Source organism: Oreochromis aureus, linkage group 20, assembly GCF_013358895.1.
Source record: "Oreochromis aureus strain Israel breed Guangdong linkage group 20, ZZ_aureus, whole genome shotgun sequence".
Lineage (NCBI taxonomy): Eukaryota > Metazoa > Chordata > Actinopteri > Cichliformes > Cichlidae > Oreochromis > Oreochromis aureus.
In genome coordinates, this window is record NC_052961.1 from 28,677,048 (window position 1) to 28,701,132 (window position 24,085).

Genomic DNA, 24,085 nt, shown 5'->3' on the forward strand with positions numbered 1-24,085 from the left:
ATAAATTACATAAGTATAAATAAACATTTCATATTCAGTGCACCATAAGCAAGTCATTACCATGTCTTGTTTATCAACAGTCCCTCAGGAAGGAAATGCACTTCTACTTTCATGAAACGTGTTTTGGGGCCCGGCTCAACAGTTTGAATGTGTGTGGCCCACATGTGTGTGGCCTGCATGTGTTTGTTTATGTTTGTTTTTGCGCCTATCAGGGCTATACTCTGGCAGAGGAGGAAGAAGACCCTCTAATTTTCCAGCATCGCCAGGTTCGCGGTAACCAAGGTGACGCTTTGGTCAGCGGACCAGTAGAGGCGGGGCCTATGAAGAAGCTCCACGTCAGCACTACTGCACTTCAGAAGGTCGGAAGGAACATTTGAATTTTTCTTTCCCCCCGTGATTAAAGACACGCATACGTCCAGTGTTTATATCGGTGGCAGTGTTGCAGGTGTTGCATTTGTGTACAGCAAGCAGTGCTGAAAGCCGTAGTTCAATTGTGGTGAGGATGTATGAGTCAACAAACTGGTGATAAATTAATGGAACAACGTCGTCACATGAGCAGAACACCACAATCAGTGCAGATATTTGACTGCAGAAAACAAAGGATTACCTGCTGATTTGATGATAGTTTACAGAGTGGTGTCAGACTGGCCTGTGGACTGAGAAATTACACAGTGCTCTTCACTACCATCATCAAGATAATAAAAAAAAAATCTTACAGCTTACATTTTAGATTATCCCATACACATGTGAAACACATATTTGTTCTGAAATTGATGATTTCTGACACTGAAAAGGCTTGGGGAGCTGCCAGGAAGGTGTCCAAAGATGACTGGCTGGAGTGGCTGAGGCGCTTGAGTGTTGTCCTGCTCAAAGAGTCATCCTCCCCAGCTCTGCGCTCGTGCTGGTCACTGGCTCAGACCTACATCCCTCTTGCCAGGTAAACGCAAATATAATTCCTTATGAAGCATGTACATAAAATCTGATGCTCTGTCTTTGTATAGAGTTTTTGGCAGTCACTACTGCCAAAAGATTCTCAGTTCTCAGTAGTGCAAAATTGGTCACACTTGACAATGTCAAAGCTGACTGTATATAGCTGTATGAAAAGCGGAGTTACTTAAAGATGCTAAAAAAAATGCTGTCTAAAAGCACAAAGACCTGTTTATACTGTGATCATTTTTACAACTTTTAGAATGATCTTGCTACTGCAAAATACTTGAATATTTTAATGTTGTTTTAATGGCAAAATGTTGTTTTTGTTGACCCCAGAGACCTGTTCAATGCAGCTTTCCTCTCGTGTTGGTCTGAGCTGAGTGAGGACCAGCAGGATGAGCTGATCCGCAGCATTGAGTTAGCGCTCACATCTCAAGACATTGCTGAGGTCACACAGACTTTGCTCAACTTGGCAGAGTTCATGGAGCACAGCGATAAGGTTAGCAGTGACCTGATAACCTAATTAAACTAATAGCTGTGCTATTGTTTAGACATACATGTTTTTAGGGTCCTTGCAGATGTGAACAGACTCTCAAACAGCACTTTCAAAATTAAATTCTAATCCTCAAAATTTTTATATTAGCCAGAGTATTTTTTACATCGATCAGGTTTTTCTTCGTTAAAGATTGTAATAAAATTGTCTCTCAAAAATCAAAGTGGGTTTAATGTTTTTAACTCTTGGCAGTGCCTCAAAGAATTAGTCGTATTCTTGATTTGATTTTAAATGTTTATAGTGTCAGTGTATATCAGTGTAAATTGAGAAGTATAAATGGAAATTCATCTGTTTTAAATGAATCCACAACACAGAGTGTTTTGCTGTCCCACTGCACATGTGTTTATGATGTTGAGATAATATTCTTCTCACAGCATTTTAGAACTTAATTGGTGCGCTCTTTTCATTGTGAAAATAATACAGATATTTTATTTGGTTCAGTTAATTATTTCTGCCATCAACATCACAAAATTTAATTAGCTTTTTATCAGTTTATGTGTCTTCCAGAAAAGACGAGCACTACAGCAGATATAGATGTAGAGACATGATACTCATTTGCTTCTACTATTTGCACAGTCGCATGCAGCATTATATTAACAGTAAGAAAAAGATTAACTCCAGAAACACGTAAACGTGTTAACCTTTTGATAAAATAGGAACTTTAGACTTGGCATAATAATAATGATGCTGTTACATTAAGGACCGTGAATGTTGTGGTTGGGCTGTGATTTCAGTTTCAATAGGCTCCTCGGCCACGAGCCCACCGTCGAAGAATGATAGTATTCTTCGTAGTCGGATAATCAGAGCCAGTGGAAAGATTTGTCATTTAGAGTTATTTATTATATACAATTTCCTTTTCCAGGGCCCTCTGCCCCTCAGAGACGATAATGGCATTGTGCTGCTCGGTGAGAGAGCTGCCAAATGCCGTGCCTATGCCAAGGCACTGCATTACAAAGAGCTGGAGTTTCAGAAGGGACCAACCCCCCTTATCCTGGAGTCTCTTATCAGGTAGGAGGTGTGAAAAACCTCAGAAGTGAATGTGTTATTTTTATGACAAACAGCCACAGCTTACCTGAATAGGGTAATTAAAAAAGCATGTCATGGTCCACTTAACTTTTTTGTTTGTGTAATTTAACAGGTCCTCAGCCCAGTTGCTGCAGTGTAGGTTATTACTTAAAACAAACATTACACTACCCCCTAGGAGTCAGTTTTTCAATCTAATAAATAAAGAAAAAATATATTAAGCATATCCTCCTCTCTCATAACCTTTTGATATCTTCTGTCAACTTTTCCATCCCCTTTTCTCATCTTTCTTTATTTCTACGCCTTTGGCATTGCATGGAAAAATCTGTTTTGCAGGCATCTAATTGGAAGCTTGCCTCCTTTTCATCTGTGAGTGTCTGGACTTGTGTTTCTCTGAGGCCTGTTTTCAATTTCTCAGAAGCCTTGATGATGATGAATGATGGAAGCCGGCACTCTGGTGTTTTCAATATCCCCATCTGGTTCTCACCTCTCCAGGATTTCCCATAAAAGATCTAGACGCTAGTGTGCAGAAAGCACTGCGAAAACCTTTTTACTGAGTCGCGGCTGTATTAGGGGAAAAATATGTTTCATATCTGATGCACACTTTTTGATGACAAGGAGTTTTGTCATTGCCGTTTCGGTGCCTGAGTCATTGTGTTTGTAAGTGACATTGGAACTGATCATTTCATTCTTTCATATGGATATTCAGTTAAAATAGTTAGTTTATGGTAATACATCTGTGACCGCTACAAATGATGTGTGAGGGATTTTTAGAAAATCCACTGAATTAATTTGTGGTTTGACTATGTTCTTAGTAGGCACAGAAGTATCGAATATAGCCAGGAAACTTGTCACATTTTCCCCTTTATTCCTAATAAGAGAGGAATGCTGTTAATTTAGCAATTTGCATTTAGTTGTAGAAGTCTAACATGCAGTGTTAATATATGTGAATCATGTGATTGTCATTTGGTTCGGATTTGTTAATTTTATGTATAAAAAATATTGAATTTGTCATTATTTGGTAGAATGGGGTAAAAGAAAGCTGTGTGATGGGTATCGTAAAGGTATCTTGGAGATAAGTGCTTAATAAGTGCTAATACATATAAATTTGGTTGATCTATCATAGTTGTAAAAGTAGGGGCCAGGCATTGTTGCATCTAAACCATGTGTTGGTAATCTTTCTGTAGCCTTAGTGTTATGGGTAACATGGAAATGCTTGGAAATTGGTCTTGAAAAAAACGTAGCATGTTGTTGAGATGCACAAAAGACTGCACGATGTTGGGTAAAATATCATCTTATGCTACCCAGCCAGTGTGGCTTTTGTTTGTTAATACCAGCTGCAGTAGCTTAGCTTAGCTGGGTTTGTTTTTACCTTGTGAGTCTGCGTGCGTATCGTGTATCTTATAGGGGGCACAACCATGACACTGGTTTAGAGTACTTTGACAGGTGTTTATATGGTATGTTTGTCTGTCTGGATTTCTGTAGACAGATTGTGTCAACATAATAGTTAGAGTTTAAAAATACATTTGGGCTGACTCTTGAGCAATAAGTACTCATGTAACATTTAAGTAATTCTTAAATAATTGTCATATTGTAGATGGTACACATATGCTCCCATCCAGACAACAGATTTTTCAGGGAAGACCTTATATATTTCAGCAAGACAATGCTGAACCACATACAGCAGATCCTACAATAGTATGGCTTAGTGCTGGGCGATATGACGATATATATCGTGTGGACGATAGAAAAGTGTCTATCGTGCCATTTGTCTTCTATCGTTTCTAACCCTAATTTTATAAATTATTACATAAAATATATCATTAACCCTTTACAACCGGTTGGAGCAGGCACGCTCCGTTTTGCCTAACTATTTTTTAATCCCTGTAGAACTGGAACCACGTAAGGTAGCGCAATAATTTTTTTGGCATACAAAACCGTAGGAGTTGTACTTGCATCTTATTCCATTAGCTTGCCCGAGGTCACGGTTTCCTTCCACATATAGCTTTGCAAAAATTGCATAAAAAGCACTTCCAGCAACAAAAACATAATATTCCAGAAACACGCTTTGCCGATCCGATCAGCTGTTCATAACACTTCCTACGTTGGAATATAAGTCAGCGCGAACTATCGCATGTCCGCCATTACCTGTCCGAAACCGGAAGTGACGTCATTTTCGCGGAAAATGTAGTTTTTTAGCTTCAAAGCCTATGTTGGTGTTTTTAAAAGTCATGTTTGACTTTATGCTTTTCTGTATCGTTTCTGGGATGCTTAGAAGTCAAATGACACTGTTGGAAATAGTTTATTTTGATGCACATGCTGTGTTTTTGCAAATTTGCATTTATTTTTCATTTTTCCTGTAGTATATAAAAATTAGTGTATCTCAAAAATAAAACTATGAAGACACTCAAAATAAATTTCTCGTGGTTGGAAACTATTTTGTGCAACTTTTTTGTATTTACAGTTTTGAGGGATAAGCCTCTTAAATTTCTCTAACTAGAAATATATGTAAAAATCAAAAACGATTTTCAATTTTTTTGTAGTTTATTGCACTTTTTTGCAATTTATGTATTTACTATGGACTTAATGCATACATATTATTAAAATTTGGGCTATAACGGTTGTATTGATGTACAGCAACTTGAAATGCTCCCACAAATGGCACTACAGCATGTAAAATGTAAAGATAAGCTCTGACGGACTTGGTTCTATGGTAGGTCTTAAAGGGTTAAATAGCCTGTGGCAAATATATTAGTGTTATCTTCTCACTATACATACTCTTAACTTTATGCAAGAGAAAATAAAGTATAAAAAAATGATATTATTTGCGACATGGTGCTGCTTTACGTGCACCCGGATTTGCGACATGCTTTACGGTAACTCAAAATAAAGACCGCAACCTCTCCACTCGCTGTTTACAGACTGCATACTTTCCAGATGACCACAGGTCAGGTGGTATATCGTGATATATATCGTTATCGTGATATAAAATAATTCATATCATGATAAATATTTTTTCCATATCGCCCAGCACTAGTATGGCTTCATAGTTGAAGAGTCCAAGTGCTGAACTGGCCTGACTGCAGTCCACACCTTTCACCAATTGAAAACAGTTGGAGCGTCATGATATTTAAAAAAATCCCCCAAAGAAGATCCAGGACAGTTGAGCAGTTTGAGTCCTATATCAGACATGAGTGAGACTACATGTCTCGCCTAAGAGTCCAGAAACTTGACTAGTTAAAAGAAGAGGGATTTTACACAGTGGTAAACATAGCTGTGCCCCAACTTTGGAGACATTTTACTGCCATCACATTCAAAAGATGAAAACACAGCTTTTCCAAAGGTAGTATTTATTGCACAATCCCTATATTCCAATTGAGAAGTACACAATGAAATGCCTGTCGTTCTACCTTAACATAAAATCTGCATTTCAGGTAAAAAAAAAAAAATTTAAAAATCGAGTGAACATGAGACTGTATTGTAAAAATGTTTAATTCAATCTGTCAATCTTACTCTGTGGGTTTAATTCTTGCTGAAGGAGCTGTCTTCATTAAATATTAAACGATACTTTTGGCAGACCTGTCACTGAAGTTTAAATCCCCTAAGAAAATAGGAAAAACAATCTATTTATTGAAGCGACTTTCCTAAATAGAGCGTGCTAAACATTAGAATTCCTCCAATGGCAACAAGGTTTATGTCAATAGCAACCAGCCTCTTATTGTGCTATAGTTCACCACTGTTTAAAGTTATCTTTTGTGGTGGAGCCACATGCTTAAACACATTCTAACCCTTAAAATAGATAGACCTTGTTTGTTTTAAGCGACCTTTATTCTAGTGTGGCCATTTCATGTGAAGGGAAAAGATAAATGTCCAGGTTTAATTAGATGTTTACCCTGATGAATATTTCACCTTGTTAAAGGAATCTGTCACACCATTGTTATGATTCTGAGTAATCACAAGACTGAGCCTGTGTAGGCCGTGCTACCTCTCTGTCGGTATAATCTAAAAAAATCTTTGTTATCCTAACCAAATGATGTTATTGTTGTCATGGTAATGAAGCTAAAGGCATTTAACTAAATGGAGTGTGGGTGTGTGGCTGTGTAGTCTTCTTTCATCTGTTTGGGTTAGGTGGCTGCCATGTCAGAAGTCAGAGGTCGGTGGCTCAAGGCAAATATGTAGCCATTATTGGACGCGAGTGGACACAAGACCTTGACTCGTTCCGAGACTTCGAGTTTGTCAGAATACCTATGCTGTTTGCTGAGGGAAGGAATGAATAGGCTGACGTGGAATTCTATCTTTAAAAAATATTTTTTATTTTCTACCAAATAAAAGAACATAATTACAGAACTGTACACATTTTACAAATCACACATTTCCATCATGAAGGTTTATTGTTTGAAGTGAATGAAGAAAAAGAAATGGAGCATAATTGATAGGACCAATCCCTCACAACAGTTCACAAAGAAATGGTAGTCTGGCAGTCTTTAAAGATTTATAGATGAATTAGATAAGTTTCCAATGGTCCTTGCTTGTTATAACTGAAAATACATCCCAAGTGCATTCAAGACAAATGACTGAAAGAATAAAATTCCAGTTACCCACAGGGAGAGTGTTGAAAAGGCATCTAGGAAAGCTTTTAAAAAATAAAATATCTTATATCTGATAAATACACACAATTAACTACAATTTACAATCAAAACATGACAAAAACATTACACATTCATCTGACTGAAATCGAGCCAAACCATTACAAACAACCTTATCACTTCGTTCGCAGTCCAGGAAAAGCCACAGTTTGGTAGAACAGTTAAACGGGTATTATTGAGAACTCTCTTTATTCATGCGTATGATCTCGATCCAGAAAACACAGCCAAAACACTTATGACTGAAAATTAACTGGTCGGACCTTCATCTCCACCTTCTTGAGGGAGTAGGTGGGTCCATGCCAGCTGTACCAAGTGATCCCATCTTGGTTCTTATCTTGGTTCTTTATGTGGTCACCGTAGCGGTAATAAACACCGTTCAAATTTGAGTCAGTGCAGCAGTTGTACCAGTACCCACCTGGAAGTAAGAATTGGATTAATGGCAGCAAATAACAGCCTTTCTTATCTACTGTAGACGACTGGATTGTGTTTATAAGATTTTCTTTTGTCTTACCTTTGCGCCGGGCTGCACAGTCGTCCAAACATTTGTCATTGTCTTTGTTCATGGTGCTGAAGTTGGTGTTATTGTGGTACCGCAGAGAGTCTCCAGCATTTCCACTGTAGTTGGCAAGGAAGAGCTTGTAGCTGTTGAGCTCATTACTGACTGTGAAAAAGCCATACTCGGCATAGCGTTTTTCTCCTTCCCAGTCCTGCGTTGGAAAACATATAACACGGTTTAGAGAATGACAGTGACAGAAACAGAATATTTGCTTTTGTGGTCTGCCTAATGTCTTTTGGAATTAGTTTGATTTATTGCTAGTTCAAGTATGGTGTAAAGTGATTTTTATGCCGTCTTGCTTTTAGCCATGAAGTGGCTTTTACATGGTTTATGTATTCTTGCTCTCCTGCATGATGGTCCCAACACTTACCTCCATATCAATCCTAAGTGTACTTGGCTGCCTTGTTAGGCGGAAGATGTTGTCATTGCCCAGCCAGAAGTCTCCACGAATGGATCCAAATCCTTGTTTGTACTGCTTCCAGTCACGGTTAAAGGATGTGAGGCCAACACTGCGCCTCTGAATCACAGTCCAGCCACCTCCATTTGTCTCCATATCACAGAAGATCTGGAAAAAAACAAAGCCTGTAATTTAGCTGGCTTTCCAAAAAGCTGAAAAAAAGCTTCTGATAACCACCCCTGCCCCTTCAAAAAAAGAAAAACAAAAACAAAAAACAACCCACGTGCAAGAGTGCTGAAACTTACGGGGAGTTCGGGTGTTCCCAGAAACTCATCTTTAGGCAGTTTGTACTCGCCAGAGATCTTGTAGTTCTTGCTGTAGAGTGATGCACAGTCATATGTGGCTTCTGAAAAAAGGAATATCCCAAGTTATGCTAAAACCATATGCAGATTTATGAGCTTTCATAGTTTTTAAAACATGTGATACCTATAAATTACAGTTTTCAGGGTATCCGAGGAATTGGACAGAGAAAAAAAAGACTTTTCTTTTTTGCCCCACGGCCCAAAAGAAAAATGGATCAAAGAAGAATGAGACATGCACAGCATGCTGAGAGTTTTTCATAGCTGCACCTTTTACTCCTGTCCCAGTATAGTGATGCCTTTTAGAGAGCTTTAAGATTACGGTGGGGCAAAGAACCCAGAACTTAAAGATATGGAAACCTTCCACTTCTAATCACTGCACCCCTTCCTGTTCTGTTCTCTTGTTTCTGATTTACTTTACAAAGGTCTGTGTGTTCTCTCTGCCAATGACATGAATGCGGTCCCTTTAGACCACACAGTTAAACGTGAAATAATAAACGACGTAATGCCTGGTTAACCACTCCGCGGCAGCCAGTGCTGATTAGTGGCGTGTTGAAGTCGAATTGAACGGTGGATATGATGTGGCTTTGATGGAGCTCATTACTGACAACCCTGCAGATGGGATTGTGCAGCTCTAAATGATTGGTTTTTAGTACTGTGGGGCAGCTCAGAGAAGTGCGGCACTGTAATTTCCCTCACGACTAATTCACAGCAGGTGTCTCAGATCCTGAAAGGCTGATTATAGTGTTTTGCAGCTAAAATAAATACATGATGATAATGTGTGCAGAATAGTTTATAGGGAAGTGACTTTGTTTTGTCTACTTTTAAATATGAGCACTCTTCCCAATAAAAAGAAGCTTTTATAATATATTAAAATAATACTAAACTATTCAAAACCAAGCTGTCTGGAAATTTTGAGAGATGAAAGGTGTCTGTTTAAAATTTGGTATTTGAAACATGAAATAAGAGCAAGAATGAGCGTTTTCATAGCATCTGTTTTAGGGTATAGAGAAAGTATGGTCAAACTGTCCAGTTGATGGAGTGTTAATACTCACCTGATGAGGTCTTAGGAGCAGACTGTGCGGTTTGCAGCTGCATGATCTCCACACGGTTGTTGATCTCAGAGTACTTGCTCTCTGCCTCTGTGACTCGGGCTTCTTGCTGTTGGCTCTGCTGGTCCAGATCTAGTATTTGCTTCACAAGTTTTTTCATGTCTGTCTCCTGCTTGCGACTCAGCTCCTCAAAGAGGCTGGTGAGATTGGCCACTTGAACTTTGAGAGAGCGTACCTCGTCGCAGCACTGACCCTTGGAAGGCTTTGGAAGCGCCTGTCTCTTCCTGAGATTTTGAGCCCATGTCTCTGCAAGCAAGAGCAGTGCAACCTCTAAAACAACTATACTCAAATTGATTTTTGCCATTTTTAAAAGTCAAAGTTCTGGATCTTCTCGCAGCCTCTGGGTGTTTTGATTGGTTGCTGCTAAAAAGGAGTCTCTCTCTGTAGATGGTTCTCTCTTGGAATATGAAAAAGATACAAGCTCACTGCAGCTATCTGAAGTTTTGTCCAGTTGAGTTGGAGCTCTCCTTTGACCAGTTGCTCACTCAGGCTGTCTTATTACCTCAGTGAAGCCCTCCTCTGCCCGAGCATCTTAAATATTGTATGGATCCTCCCCCTCTCCCCCCCTCCACTGACCCTCTCCAAACTTCAGGGTGGAGGACCTTTCACGTTCCTCCTCCCCGTGCACCCTTCTACTTCACCCCTCATCTTACTTTCACTCATACTGGGGAAGCTTTGCCACATTTTTACTTGCTTTGTCAGGTGTTGGATGTTTCTGGGAAGTCATTTTTTTTATTCCCTTTGCCTGGAAGAACCACATAAGGACCTGGGCAAACAAACAACGCTACTGTCTGAACCTGTGGCGTTTAACTGGAAATGCAGACTGTGTAAAAGATTTAACTACATTTGATTTTAATTTATTCAGCTATATACACTAATGAGATTAAAACATTTGAATACTTGTTTTAAACGTTAGTACATCTGTAGGTAATTTCTTCCCCACATTTAAAACACTTTATGTTAATGACAGTTTTTACGATATCCTTGAGGGTTGAAGTCACTAAGCATTCTTAATTGTAGGTTAAGTGTTCTGTTCATGCTACCCTTTTTGGCACATGGCAGATGTTAATGCCAAGCGGGTTTCAGTATCAGATTTCAAAGGCGTGTTGATACAGGGGAAAACCTTCAGGATAAAATCTGATCAAATACAGTTTGTAGTAAAAGCTGGGAGAAATGTTTAGGATAAGGCAGGCGGAATAGTGGGAGTATTTTGTCTACATGTGTAAATGCTTAACATGTTGCCATCACATATGTGGCCTATTTCTTAAATAAGTTTAAATGGTGTACCCACCAAAGAACAACAGAACAAAAAAATGAAGTCATACTGTTATGGCTTTTATTATCAGCAGAAGGGGCAGTGTGCTTGTGTTTTCACTTCACTAATCAATTCCATGCCTTTAAGTATGTTTTCAACTTGTAGATATGGAAACTCATCAAGCATTGTAATGTTTCCTGTACTTTCTAATCAGTCAAACATGCAGTCTGGATTAGGTTTCTGTATTAAATTAGAAACAATAATTAAAAGCATATTTCAGCTCACTTAAAGTCTGGTGTCAAGTAGATGCATACAGTGTAGAATGTGGGTTAATTACCTAAGGGATTAATTTAGTTGAATTAAATTTTATTTATATAGCGCCAAATCACTATGATGGTCACCTTAAGGTGCTTTATCTTTACAATAATAGAGAGAAAGCCCAGACAATAAGATGAGCCTCTAAGAATAAGCACTTGGCAACAGTGGGAGGGAAAAACCTTCTTTTAACAGGAAGAAACCTCTGGCAGAACAGGGCTTAGGGAGAGGCAGCCATGTGTTGCGACTTGCCAGGGATGAGTGGAGGATTACAGTTTATGCTTGTCGTTATCAGTTCCACAGGAAGGAGTGATTTATTTATTTTTTTCCTTTCGATTTTTTTTTTCCAAACCTGTTGTTGAAGACAAGTTGAATGCATCATGCGTGAGTATGACGAGTTTTGGGTTGTGATGATGTCACAGTAACACCTTAACATGAGCATTGCAGTTGGGAGTTGGATTTTCAGTGCATTTCTGGAGGGTACAAGCTCTTTACCCAGCCAGTCTTGCCCGTGCATTACGGGTTGAACCACCAGATACAGCCTGCTGCTGAATGAGGTGTGTTTGCCTGACTTAATAACAGTGTTTGCAAAACTCTGGCTTCTGGTTTGTCTTTTAAAATTTCTAACATTCCAGTCACTGGATGGGGCTTAAAATAATGCCTCTCAGGGAGGCGCTTTTATGTCCCGTTTCTGTGGAATTTCTCTTTCTTCCCTGATGTGCTGCCATCCCTGCCAACCTAGAGGACACACAGGTGTTGGGAAGCAGCCACAAGGGTATTTGTGGGGTTTCTTGAGGTGCCAGATCATGCTCATGGGCATTAAGATAGTATATGAGGCATGCCTTCTGTGATACTTATGTATGATAATTACCAGGCAAAAGAGATTAAGTGTTTTATGCTGAAATACAAGGAGCTGTAATAACTGAGACATTTCTGAGAGTTCTTACTTTGAACTTTATGGCTTTTTCCTTCCCCACATGGACTGGAGTGAACCGTCTGGAAAAGGCATGCAGGTTTATCAGCTAATAATGGTACTTTACCAATGTTAAAGTATAATTTTTATACATCTAAGGACCCATGTGTTTGCCTTAAATTTAATTATAAAGGGAAATTATAATTTTTTTATCTGGACATCTACTTCTAAGTAAAGTGCTGCAGTAAATCAGTGCTGCAGTGCTACTATTTGACTCAATGGTGCTTAAGAATGATGGTCTGTTGATTTTATTTTATTTTAATTCTCATGTAAATGAAGAACATAACTGTATATTTGGGAAAACAAAGTTTAGGGATCCCTAACTTAATACTGTCTCCATGTCTGGACGTTAGCATTGCAAACAGAGTGCAGACAGGCAGAAGATACCAAAGACCAATTCATATTTTATAAATTGTAAAGTCTGGGAGCATAAAGCTGCAAATTGTGGTGCAGATAGAGTGAATGGAATATCACAAACATGGAGCTAAAATGAGACGTGACACTTGTGTGGCGGTGCGAGGTTTTATTACATAATCTCGCACCACCACACTGAAAACGTTTCTTGCTTCAGGAGGGACACAGGAAGCCTCCAAATGTTTGGCGTGCGTCCTTTCCCAGTTCTCACTTGGTCAGACGATCAAATAAGGAAACAGTTTAGCTCGTTCTGCTCATCGTCAACTTTGTTATCACGCGGGACTGTGGTTTGGACCACAAATAAAAAATTAAAAAAACCTTTCTTCAAATTCCAAAATATTATATAATTGTCAGGCGATCATCTGTTGCTCTCACGTGTCAAAGGGTGATGCATGTTTTTTGACTATTTTTCCCAGGCATTCTCTTCCCTCAGTATTGTTTGTCTGCTATTTAGAAATGGTTAACACTTTGCAATTTTCTCTTTAGGTGGTTCTTCTCTTTTCTCTCAATGTTGCTGTTGAATATCGACATGTGCTTTTAGTTTGCTGCCTTTCTTTGATTTTTAAGGAACACGTGGGAGCAATAAGGCACTTTATAGAAGAATAATGAGATATTAGACTGCCTTCATGTTTAGTTGCTGCTCGGTTTTAAATTTTGCATAAATTCTGAACTGATTAGATGCTAGACATGATCTTTCTCTTAATTTCACCCATTTATAAATAATAACGACTTTCTGTAACTATTATTTGTGTAGTCAGCCCAGATTTTTTGTATATCAGTCACTTGTGTCACTGATTGCTTTCAGTATAAAATGGTCAACAGAGTTAGAGATTAGAACATTGTGGTTAAATTGAGCTACCACGTACTTGTGCTGTAGTTATATAGTTAAATTCAATTTGTTTTAAATGCAACACTGTGGCTCTGTTTCTGTTTTTCTTTCTAGTGTGGCATTTGACGATGCATAGTGGCTCTTGACCTCCATGTAAATTTTAACCTTAAGACACTTATGTGCGTCAGTTTCTTTAGGAAAAATTAGGATAATTTGCCTCCCTGTATTTTCTCATTGCCCTAACTGCTCCATGAGTCATTTCTCACTCTCCAGCAGTGCATCACTTTCCTTCGGTCCTGGACTCTGTCATTCAGGGTTAGTAATGAAAATCCAGCTGAAGGCTTTTGGTTTTTTTTTTGTTTTTTTTTTAACATTTACCCTTTTCTAACACTTCCCCTTTAACCATGTCTCTCTAGGGTCTATGTAAAAAATGCAAGCCTCTTAGCCTCTACTCTATTAGAGCTGTTCACTTTATATAACTACTGTGGGAAGCCCGTCTATTCCGTCAAGCAGATATTTTCCCTTTGGTGTTTAAGAAGAGTTGGACACCCAGCTGTGCTAATTGCAGCAGTGATCTGACTTTGATGAGTGAGAAGTACGTGGGTGTCATAACATGCTCACAGATGCTTTTTGTGTCCCTACATACACTGAAAGAACAGTTTGCAGTTAAACGTTGACCACAGGGTCCAAGCTGTCAGCAGAGCACTCCGTGTTCAGTTACAGGAAAGGCAGGAAGTGAAAGCAGGAGCCAGTGGATTCCAGAGCGTCTATCTCAAAACCTTGAATTACATAATCTTTACGAACAGTAACCCCTTCTACTTGTCAGCTCTGTCAGCACAGAAGCTTCACATTTTGATTTGAGTTTGGCCCATTTTCAAAGTATTTGATTTGCTTGAGATACTCAAATGTTCCTGTCAAAATTTTATTTCATTTATTATGTTGAAATATTGTAGTGACATCATGTCTTTGTTTTAACCCTACAAAAGTTTAACCTCCTAAGACCCAAACTCTTCCACGGCATGCATTTTTAATTTCTCTTTGATATTTGGACATATTGGGGCCCGATGAATGTAAAAACAAAGAATTTCCAGATTTTTTTTTTTTTTTACCTTATTTTTGTTTTTAAGAAAAATGAGAGCCACAAATGAGGATATTCATTTAAAATTTTGATAGAACAGTAGCAGTATAATGTCCTCGTAAGTGGATATCAGGCCCATGTAGAGCAAAATTGAGTATTTTGGTCTAAATAACCAAAAATGTGATGTCCACATATGTGGACACCAGGTCCTAGGAGGTTAATCAATGTAGGGTCTGTGACCAAATTTATAGATTTGAAAACAGACTTCATATTGATGCTTCATAGCTGAGGGCTTGGTATACAGCTGAAAGCATAGATTAGGAGGTTAACACAGAGAGTCGAGAAAATCATAGGAGTCAGGGTATGCTCCACACTCTAGGTTGTCTTTAACAAAACAATCATCAGACATGCCCTAAAAATAATTTCTGATCTTAGCTTTTAAGATTCACCAGTGCAGATTCAGTTTGCTTTAATAGTACTTTTTCTTTATTCTTTTATTAATATTTAGTACTTCTTAGTGTTTCCTTACAGTCTACTTTAATTAGTAGTAGAATCTAAAAATGGCAAAGAAATTGAAATGACAACTCTGACAGTGCAGCTGCTATAAAATCATGAGATGAATGGTATGTCTGGACGCCTAATGCAAGCAGCTGAGCTATAGCTAGATTTGAATTTCAAAATAATGCAGTGGATAATGATCTCCAACTCCGGTCACGTATAGGAGTAAAGTAAACTCTTCCATATTTTCCATAATGAGGGGCACTGTATGCACCAGGGTATCCTCCAGCTCTGAGAGTGGCAGACTTCATTCCCTGGCAGACCATCAAGAGGTCTGTGTCTTAAGCCAGTGATGGCTACCAGGTGGCGTCTGTTGTCGTACAGCGGATGCAGGCCAGGCAGTGGCTGTCTGCTCACCCACCCCAAAAACCAGTAGCTAGGATAAACAGTACTGGAGGGATCGAAGCTGGATTAGGAAGAGTAGTACTTTGTGTATGCACAGTTGGCCTTGTGGCATTGCTTCAGAGAAGCATTTCGTGACACTGGAATGTAAAACAGTTGTGGCGCAGGTCAGAAAACAAAAACCACTTGTGCCAATGTTATAGAGATTCCTTTCTTTCATTTTTTGATTATTATTATGTGTTTTTGTCTTTTGGGTATACAAGTGAGTAAAAAAATGCCAAAATGTCACTTTTTGCTATATAGGCTATAATTAATACCATATCTAACATTCTTAATAGAGTCCTTACTTACACATATACTGATTTTGCGTACATACTTGCATACATATAAACTATATAAATAAGATTAGCTGTTTAGAAGTTGTGTAATCCTTCTCTTTAAATGAGATCACCGTCCCCCGATGCTTGTTTCCATTGTTTAGGACAAAAATCAATTACAGCATGAGTCGGTTTCAGTTGAACAGAACAGAAAAAAGTAGAAGAAGACCTGGCGTATTTAATTGGAAAGATATTAAAATTGAATTTGTAGTTCAGCAGAAAACAATGTTTGCAAATCTCTTTGTCCACATAGCAACAGCAGCATTCCGATGAGGTAACCGTCAGGCTTTTTTTTGCCTGTTTTGGGCCACCGGAGACGCCTCGTTCTGTTGGCCTTTTGACCTGAAGGTGAGAAACCCAGGAGAAGGCATACTGCATCATTGTCCCAATGTAGTGATAATGTGGCATAAACATATGCGCAATGGTTTTTCTGATGCCTCTGTGACCCCCTCACACGCCTAACTTGCTTTGGAGAGAGAAAAACAACATTCAAATGTCATCTAAAGTTATGCAATTTTTAAATAACCAGTATTAAATATTTCTTTCCTCTTTTTAAGTGCTGCATTCCAGATCACTGAACTTTCTCCTCAGCTTTACAGCGATAGAGCAGAATTTTGTCTTTTCAAATAAATTGTTTCAAAGTCAAGGGACACTAAGTGTTTCCCTATGGTGCAACATCTGCTTGGTGATGGAACAATCACCCTTTTGTCCTGATGTTTTTGGAGAAACAACAGAGACAATAGGCTAGTCAGATGGTGTCAAGGATGAGTTTAAGTATACATGTCTCAGGACAGTCTGGAACAAAACTGGTGAATGATGTAATCACTTTGTTTGCGTCCTTGCTTACCTCAACCACTGGTGCTTAACAAACACAGAGAATGAGAAGACCTTTGTTTAATTTTGTCGTGCTGGTCATCACTTCCATTGTGCAATGCTCAAAGATTTATTTTCTGTATGTATTACAAGTTTGAGTTTCAGTTTTTATATTGTCTAGCAAAATATTATCAATAGTAGTGTTATTGTTTGGCTTTGAAGTCAGACTAATGAGGTCTATGCACTCCTTCAAATCCCTTTTTCCCTCCCCGCTGTTTATTTGAATATTTCATTTGCAACAGGTTGTTCTTTTTCTTCTCCTGATTTAAAGTGGCTATTCAGACAAACCCCCATTCCTGGTCTTTGTCAACATCTCATGTCAAGATTCAGCAGTACAATGTTAGTTTTTTTTCTGACATTTAATCATGTTGCTATAAAAAATGTAGAGCTGTAAAAATAGCTTTCAGTGTCAATCATTTCATGTTTTCCCGTGGTTGGTGTGTGAATGGGACTGTTGGTTTGTAGAAAGACAAAACAAACAAATTAGTTCACGGTCCAAAATTTGGCCATGTTAATAGTATTTTCTACTATTAGGATGGCCCTGTTAAATATTCTGCTTTTATAAAAGGCAAGTATTTGATCTGACAATAAACATTGTAGGCGTTGCTTGAATTCCAACCTTTTATGGTTTCAAGTGTTAACTACTGTGCCATTTGCAAGTGCTTTATATTCATATTTTTCTTTCTTAGTACATCTTAATAGAGAATTACTTTTGTTTCCTGTTTTCAGTTCAGGCTTTCCGCAGCATTGCCTACTGTGTGACACATTTTCCCATGAAATGAGCTCATCTTGGCTGTTTATCTCCATTTAATTTTTCAAATGTCCTTTGTATGGCAAATGTTTATTTTAAAGTAGTCTTCTCATCTGCACAATGGAGAAAAGAAAACCCCCAAACACAACCAATAATGCTCGATAGTTAGGGTCTTTCTTTCAGGGAGCATTGATTGCATTTTGGCTGCCCTACAAATGAACAGTTCTTTGGACGCAAAGGCAAAACAAAGTCTCCGTCAGTCAGTGTCATTTTCCATTAGTGCATGTAGTGGTAGCAGTTGTTGGTTTGGCTAGCATCAGTCACATGTAAGGATTAATATTTAATACGCTTCAACATTTTAAACCCAACCAAAAGCGGTTGGTGGTCTAATTCTATGTCCTCTTTAATGGCCTATTTAATTGTCATTCTTTTGACAAAGACCCTTGTTTGAAGACGTGGTAATCAAAATGAAAATGAACAAACAAACAAGCCAAGCTGAATGTTCTGAATATGTTAGACTTTTTAAATAGAGAAGTAAAAGTATTTGTAAATCAAATACTACATAATAATGTCCTCTTTGTTTTCAGTATCTTTAGACTAAAGAATTAGATCGAGCACCTGGCAAGTAAAGGGATGAAAATCAGGAAGCCTCAAATGGATAGCTTCCTAATTAGATTTGATTGAGTCCGGTAATAAAGTCTGATTTCTTTCCTCTGTGAGGTTTGCATACAAATTAACCTCTGAGGAGGAAAATGTCTACAATTTATTCAAGGATCATGCTCTCTCTCATCACCAAAAAGCCAGGCCACTTTAGAGTTTAATTTTTTGTTTTTTTGTTACCCATTAGCCAAAAAGGCTGATAGGCTATTGTCGTCACCCTGCTGGGTGGGCGGCAGCCTGAACAGCCAGCTTTGTGAATGCGATAACTCAAGAAGGAAGTCACCTAGGACTTTCAAATTGATACAATAGGTGCATCTACCAAAAATTTCGGGCGAGTTTGAATCTTGGTGACCTTGACTTCAAGATCAGAGGTCAAGTTTTCTTGTGGATGTGTTAACTTTAGAACAATGCAGTTCTGGATTGTTCATAGGGATTTCAAATTCATACTATAGGTGCAGCATTTAATATTTGGCTGAGGGGTACCACTAAAGGCATCCCAATATTTATAGTATGTATTTATTTTTTTTATTTTAACTGACGTGTCTCCTACACTATAATTTGTGATTAACAGTTTTTTGTTTTGAAAAGAAATTGTATTTCTCCTAGTTCATCTTGATGCATTTCAACTTGGGTATCATTTTATTAAAGTAATCAAAAATTTATAGTATTCAGATTTTCAAATAATTTGACAGCATACCTGAAGCTATGGTCAGGTCCATATGTACTTGGACAGTACTAGATAAAATTTCTGTAAACCACCACAGTAGGTTTTATATCAAACTATAATCACTTTTTTTTCCTTTACTTCGATCACATCTTAACTGTATTTTACTTTTGATATATGTTTTATTAAATAACTGTTTAGGTATTAAACAGTTTTTGTACTTAGTCCTCCATTTTTATAGGCTCAATAATAATTGGACAATTATTATCACTAGAAAGATTGTTTTTAATAACTGGATTAACTTATGAAATGAACTCCAAGAAAAGATCTGGTCAACATATCAGCCAAACCATGAACCACTTTATTTTTAATATTCGTTATCCAGATTTCTAGCGGTGGTACAGTGCTCTGTTGTTTACAGTCAAGTGGCTTTGAAAATTCCTAATCATCATGTGGGCGTAACGGCAGAACTGTTGGTGCTGTTTTTCTTCAGTCCTGATATATGAAAAAAGAGAATCATTATCATCTTGCAAACTGCCAGGCTCCACCGTTTTTACATGTTTGTTATTGTACCAACATAAATGAGTGAATCTGTGATTGGACAAAAATAAAACTGTATTTCATGTGATTTAAGATGGGACTGCTCTGTGTTTAGTGATTGTATGATAATCCTTTGATTCTTTTAAAATATTTTTTCATTACTTGCACCTCTTTTTGGCTTTGATGTAGGTGTATATTCTTAGTTTTACATGTCTTTGTACATTTTTGTGGAAGAGCAACATGTTTTCTTCGACAACAGTTTCAATCAGCTTTCTTTCTTGTTCATTTTTACACACCAGATTGGTAAAGTTTCTTGGTGAGATGTAATAATATTGACAGCTTTACAGTCTCAAACCTCAGCACATGCACTTTTTGGTGACCTCTCCATATACCAAAGGTGCAATGTGTAAAACGTTAGGAAGTGGTACTTGGGGCCCTGCACACATGAGAGGGTTTGACAGGGATATCAGTACATTTTTTGCTTGCTAATAAGTTTTTTTTTACTTGAGAGGAATGTTATGCGAGCATTGTCATCTGGATGTATTTAGACTGCATGTGCTTGAAGCTGGTAGCCAGATGGCTTTAACTGAGGGACAGTGAAATCTCCAGGGTCTGCAGGAGTCAAAGCCCTCCTTCTGATTTGCCATCTCAGATAAAGGCACATCTGGCCAGTTTTAACATATCTGTTTCTGTGAGGTAGGACATGGAGACTTGAGGTTTTTTTGTTCATTTTGAGTTTGAAAGTAAATTACAAACAACAGAAGAAGTAATTTTTTGGTTTGGTTTAAAATCAACAAGTATATACAACATACCTGTGTGATATTGTCAGGATTCTTCAGAATACTGGGTGGTAGTTGTGCCTAATTAAGAGTGTGGGATACTGCAACAATGCCTGGCACCCTATCAAGATCCGTGAGAGTCACAGACAAACGGTTATTTACTTAAAAGAAGCTTATTTTCATATTATGCAATCATACTCTAATGGGATTTTCTTGAGGTCATTAAGTCTTCTACCCTGTGTCATCTGATTACACCACCAAAATGCTAATGTCTCTCAAAGAACAATAATCACTGTTCTGCAAGATCGATGGGATTGCTTGGTTTGATTCGTGATAGACCTACCTCTCTAAATCCAGCCTGTTCTCATTTACTGGGAGATTTAACTGATGTTTGCTCAAAGTTCCTGGCTTGTCACAAATATGGATAAATTATCCTGTGGTCGTGATTCCTTGAAATATGGACACATGTGAAGATACCCTTGGTGATGCATTTAAATGTACAGGATAGGCATAATTTTTCATTGTGCAGAGTTATCCAAGTAGTTTTTTGGTACCTTAAAGTCAAAAGTGAGTGAAAGCTAAAGTAAAGATGAACGGAAAACAAATCTCATCATAACCAATTGAATAGCGTACAAAGCTCCTAGAAGTGACACAAAGCATGACCCCTCGCAGTGCGGTTTCATCACAATTTCTGGCCTTTACCCTTTGTCTAAGCAGATTTCTGACATACATGCTCTAATGCCTTTCATCAGCTTTTGCTTGCTGTCCTCAGGAATTTCGCTGCATACCAGCACTTTTTGAAAGCTACATTTTACAGATGTATTGGCTGTGACTGCACACAGGTTTCACAGTTGAGGAAGTATAATAGACTCGTGGTTCATATGAGTGTTTCCAGATGTGATGGCAGTGCGGGTCAGCGGTGGGCGCACAAACGGGAATTGTGACGTCTTGACAGAAAACCATCATTTGTCAAACAAGCATGACACATGTCAATAGGTGCCTTTAGTTTTCCCAATAAACAACTTTGATTAAAGTATTAAACATTTATTTAACATTTTCAAAATGCATTGAGAAAGGATGCATTGATGGCTGGCTGGGATAAGAGTTCCTCATTGTGTGAGCTGCTTTTCTTCTAGGATCATGGATGAAGCACATTTCTTAATGTTAAGGAAAGCTGGGATTTAGTGAGAGGTAGTGTGTTGATTAGCTTCATTAAGCTGCATAGAAGTCTTTGCTGGCACTTCCTGTGATTGGGCTTTATACATCCATGTCATGTTTTCCAAACGGTGTCCCTTTGCCTTGTTTTTCTTTTAAGATAATACCTGCATCTACACGTTGTCCTCATGCTTAACAGTAAGGCTCTGAAAGCCCCTGTTTTGTGTTCAGATTGGCCTAACAGTTTGCCATTGTTTTGTCATTTCTTTCAGCATCAACAATAAACTGCAGCAGCCAGAAGCAGCATCTGGGGTTCTGGAATATGCCATGAAACATTTTGGTGAGCTGGTGAGTACTTTTTCCATTTTCCAACCAAAAAAAAAAAAAAAGAAAAGAAGGAAAAACGTGTCCCAGGTTTTTTTTCTTCAGACTGACACTTGGACAACTGTGTTGTTGCAACCCCTGTAAAAATGTTATCCAATCTGTTAAATTTGGCTCAGTTCACAACTTAATCCAGTTTAATTAGGTAAAAAAATTGCATTTCCTGGTTTAAAAAGATCTGAGCATTTGGTCCAAGTAAAATACCTCATAGTATGTAGGTGTAGCATGGTGTTAATGTTACATTACACATTTAAAAATATGATTCCTATAATAAGAGATGTAAACCCATGCCTTGATTTGCTATAAACTGCACTGCTGTCTTTACATCTGGTAAGTCTAAAAAATTCTTGGATAATCAATTAGACCATACTGGCCAGTATTCACATACACTCAGACCCTTTTATTTCTTCAAGCAGTTTTGGACTGAGTATGTCTTTAGTGAGCAACATTATATTAGGAATTCTGTCTGCACTTCTTCCTTGGTATCCTTTCCTTATTTTAATGTGGGGATGATGGTTGTTTGAGGCAGATATCCCCAGAACACCATGATCTTAATGTGCTGCATATGGAAAAGCCATATAGGGGTTTACAGCAAGAGACAGAATTATGGACTCATTTGTCTAATTAAGATGAGGTTTGCATGTTCTTAAATTTTTACTTGCTTTGTCTGTCTGCTGTACATGACTCTTGGGCCTACTGGGCCCTTTTTATGATGCAAAATAATGTCATTTTTCATCTAAACAAAAAAGGAGCAATATTTCTCTCTTAATGACGAGCTTTTCCTGTGTGGGATGAGTCATTATAAAAGTTAAATGAACTGCTTTGTATTCTTTTGTTTTCACTCTACCATTGTAGAAAAATATTGGTTTTGTTTTTCAGATTTTTTTCTGTTCACATAGAGCACCACACCTCCTAAATGTTACTAGAAACTCTGTTGTTTCATGTTCTCCGTACATGGACCTGATCCATATATGAAATAACTGTCAGAGTGGACATGCTGTGGATATGATTACACTGACTTTCCACATAGGTTACATAACAGGAAAAGAGCATTTGGTTATTTGGATCGGTCTCCCTCCCTTTTTACCAAAGTTACGTCATTTACTAACTGTGGTTTTTCCTTTTTCCTCGAGTGAATGTGCCAGACAGGCACTTGAGGTACATTGACAATCAGTTGAGTAGACTGGTGTTATTCTGTTTTTATTTTGGATTTATTTATTAATTTTTTGAAGGGATATGATTTACTGATTCATTTATGCTAATTACAACCATTGTGTATATGGACAGAGTCTGAAACTGTCTCCAAAATAACCAAAAATTTATAATAAGCCTTTTTTCCCTATTAGAGTAATTTGACATTAGTTTCTTGGTATCGGCTGTCCCCAAAATCATATTTCCTTTGAGGTCATTGGATATTTGCAGCATCATAAATCTTAAATGGCAATGAGTATCTCCACACCAAGAGAAAACAATAGAAAGTTCAATAATTAATTACGCTAAATAAATTACCTTGGTCGTGAAGACAAGGCTGATCAAATTTGATCTATATATAAGTATTGCCATTGCTCAGTCATTAATGCAATATTTTTGTTTAAGACCTCAAATCAAAGCTTAGAGTCTGAGCTATAAGCCTATATTCATACAACTGTCACTTCAGTGTATATTGGTGTAAATTTAAAATTACAGCCAGTATAGCTCACTGGGTTAAGCAGGTGAACCACAGGCTAATGCAGAGGTTAGGGATAGACTCTGCCTTGAGATCACTGACTGCGTTTCCTCACTGCTCTTTCTCCCAGCTTCTCTGTCTTCTCTCCTGTCCCCCCCAAAAATAAATAAATGAAAATCCTAAAATAAGAATTCACACTTGATTTTATAATCTGAGTTTTATAACTAATCAACACAGTACCACTCACTAAATACCAGCCCTCCCAGGATTATATATAAAATGACTTTTCCTTGCCTTAGAGAGCAGATTTTCTGTTTCTCTGTGAAAACATGGTGAAGACTCAGTGAGAAGAGTTTCACTCTGGAACTTTGTTAATGTGCGGACCATGTGGAAAGCTTTACCGTGGGAGGATGCAATGTTTTCTTGATTAGTATACACTTCAGGAACCCTCACAGTAAAGTGTGTGCTTAATCATTCATGCATGGCTCCCTAAAGAAGTCCTGGAAGTCATTGGTAGATGTAACAGGTCCAGGATTGCCTGCTGAAGTAGAAAATGTCAGCCATACAGCACAGTAAGGTACCGTAGATGGAAAAAGGATTGCTCTTCCAAAACTCTTTATTAAATTGTCCAATGGTCACGAAAAAAACCCACATAACCCAAAAACGTTATGATACAGTGTTATAGTTTGATATGTCTTCTGTAATCGCTATCCTACTGTATTTTTTCATCTATTAGGAAATCCAAGCCACCTGGTATGAGAAGCTGCATGAGTGGGAAGATGCCTTGGTAGCATATGACAAGAAGATCGACATGAACAAAGAGGATCCAGAGCTCATCCTGGGCCGAATGCGCTGCTTAGAGGCTCTAGGAGAATGGTATGTTATTAGTCTTACCTAGT

General features: G+C 38.0%; 2 protein-coding genes across 4 annotated transcripts in view; one reads left to right on the forward strand and one right to left on the reverse strand.

The window, feature by feature from the left end:
• mtor (mechanistic target of rapamycin kinase) overlaps positions 1–24,085 on the forward strand; it is a 78,498-nt gene that overhangs the window by 22,279 nt on the left and 32,134 nt on the right. For all 3 annotated transcript variants that reach the window (XM_039604281.1, XM_031736146.2, XM_039604280.1), the window contains exons 25-30: positions 213–359; positions 795–937; positions 1,267–1,429; positions 2,346–2,491; positions 21,412–21,487; positions 23,923–24,062. In XM_039604281.1, coding sequence (XP_039460215.1) covers positions 213–359; positions 795–937; positions 1,267–1,429; positions 2,346–2,491; positions 21,412–21,487; positions 23,923–24,062 — 815 coding nt within the window. The remainder of the gene's footprint in view (positions 1–212; positions 360–794; positions 938–1,266; positions 1,430–2,345; positions 2,492–21,411; positions 21,488–23,922; positions 24,063–24,085) is intronic.
• On the reverse strand, positions 6,804–10,069 carry angptl7 (angiopoietin-like 7). The gene is made up of 5 exons (XM_031736147.2): positions 9,520–10,069; positions 8,411–8,511; positions 8,079–8,273; positions 7,664–7,859; positions 6,804–7,567 (listed from the first exon to the last, which is right to left on the reverse strand). Exons 1-5 carry the CDS (start codon positions 9,878–9,880, stop codon positions 7,386–7,388), a joined length of 1,035 nt encoding a protein of 344 aa, XP_031592007.1. The 5' UTR covers positions 9,881–10,069; the 3' UTR covers positions 6,804–7,385.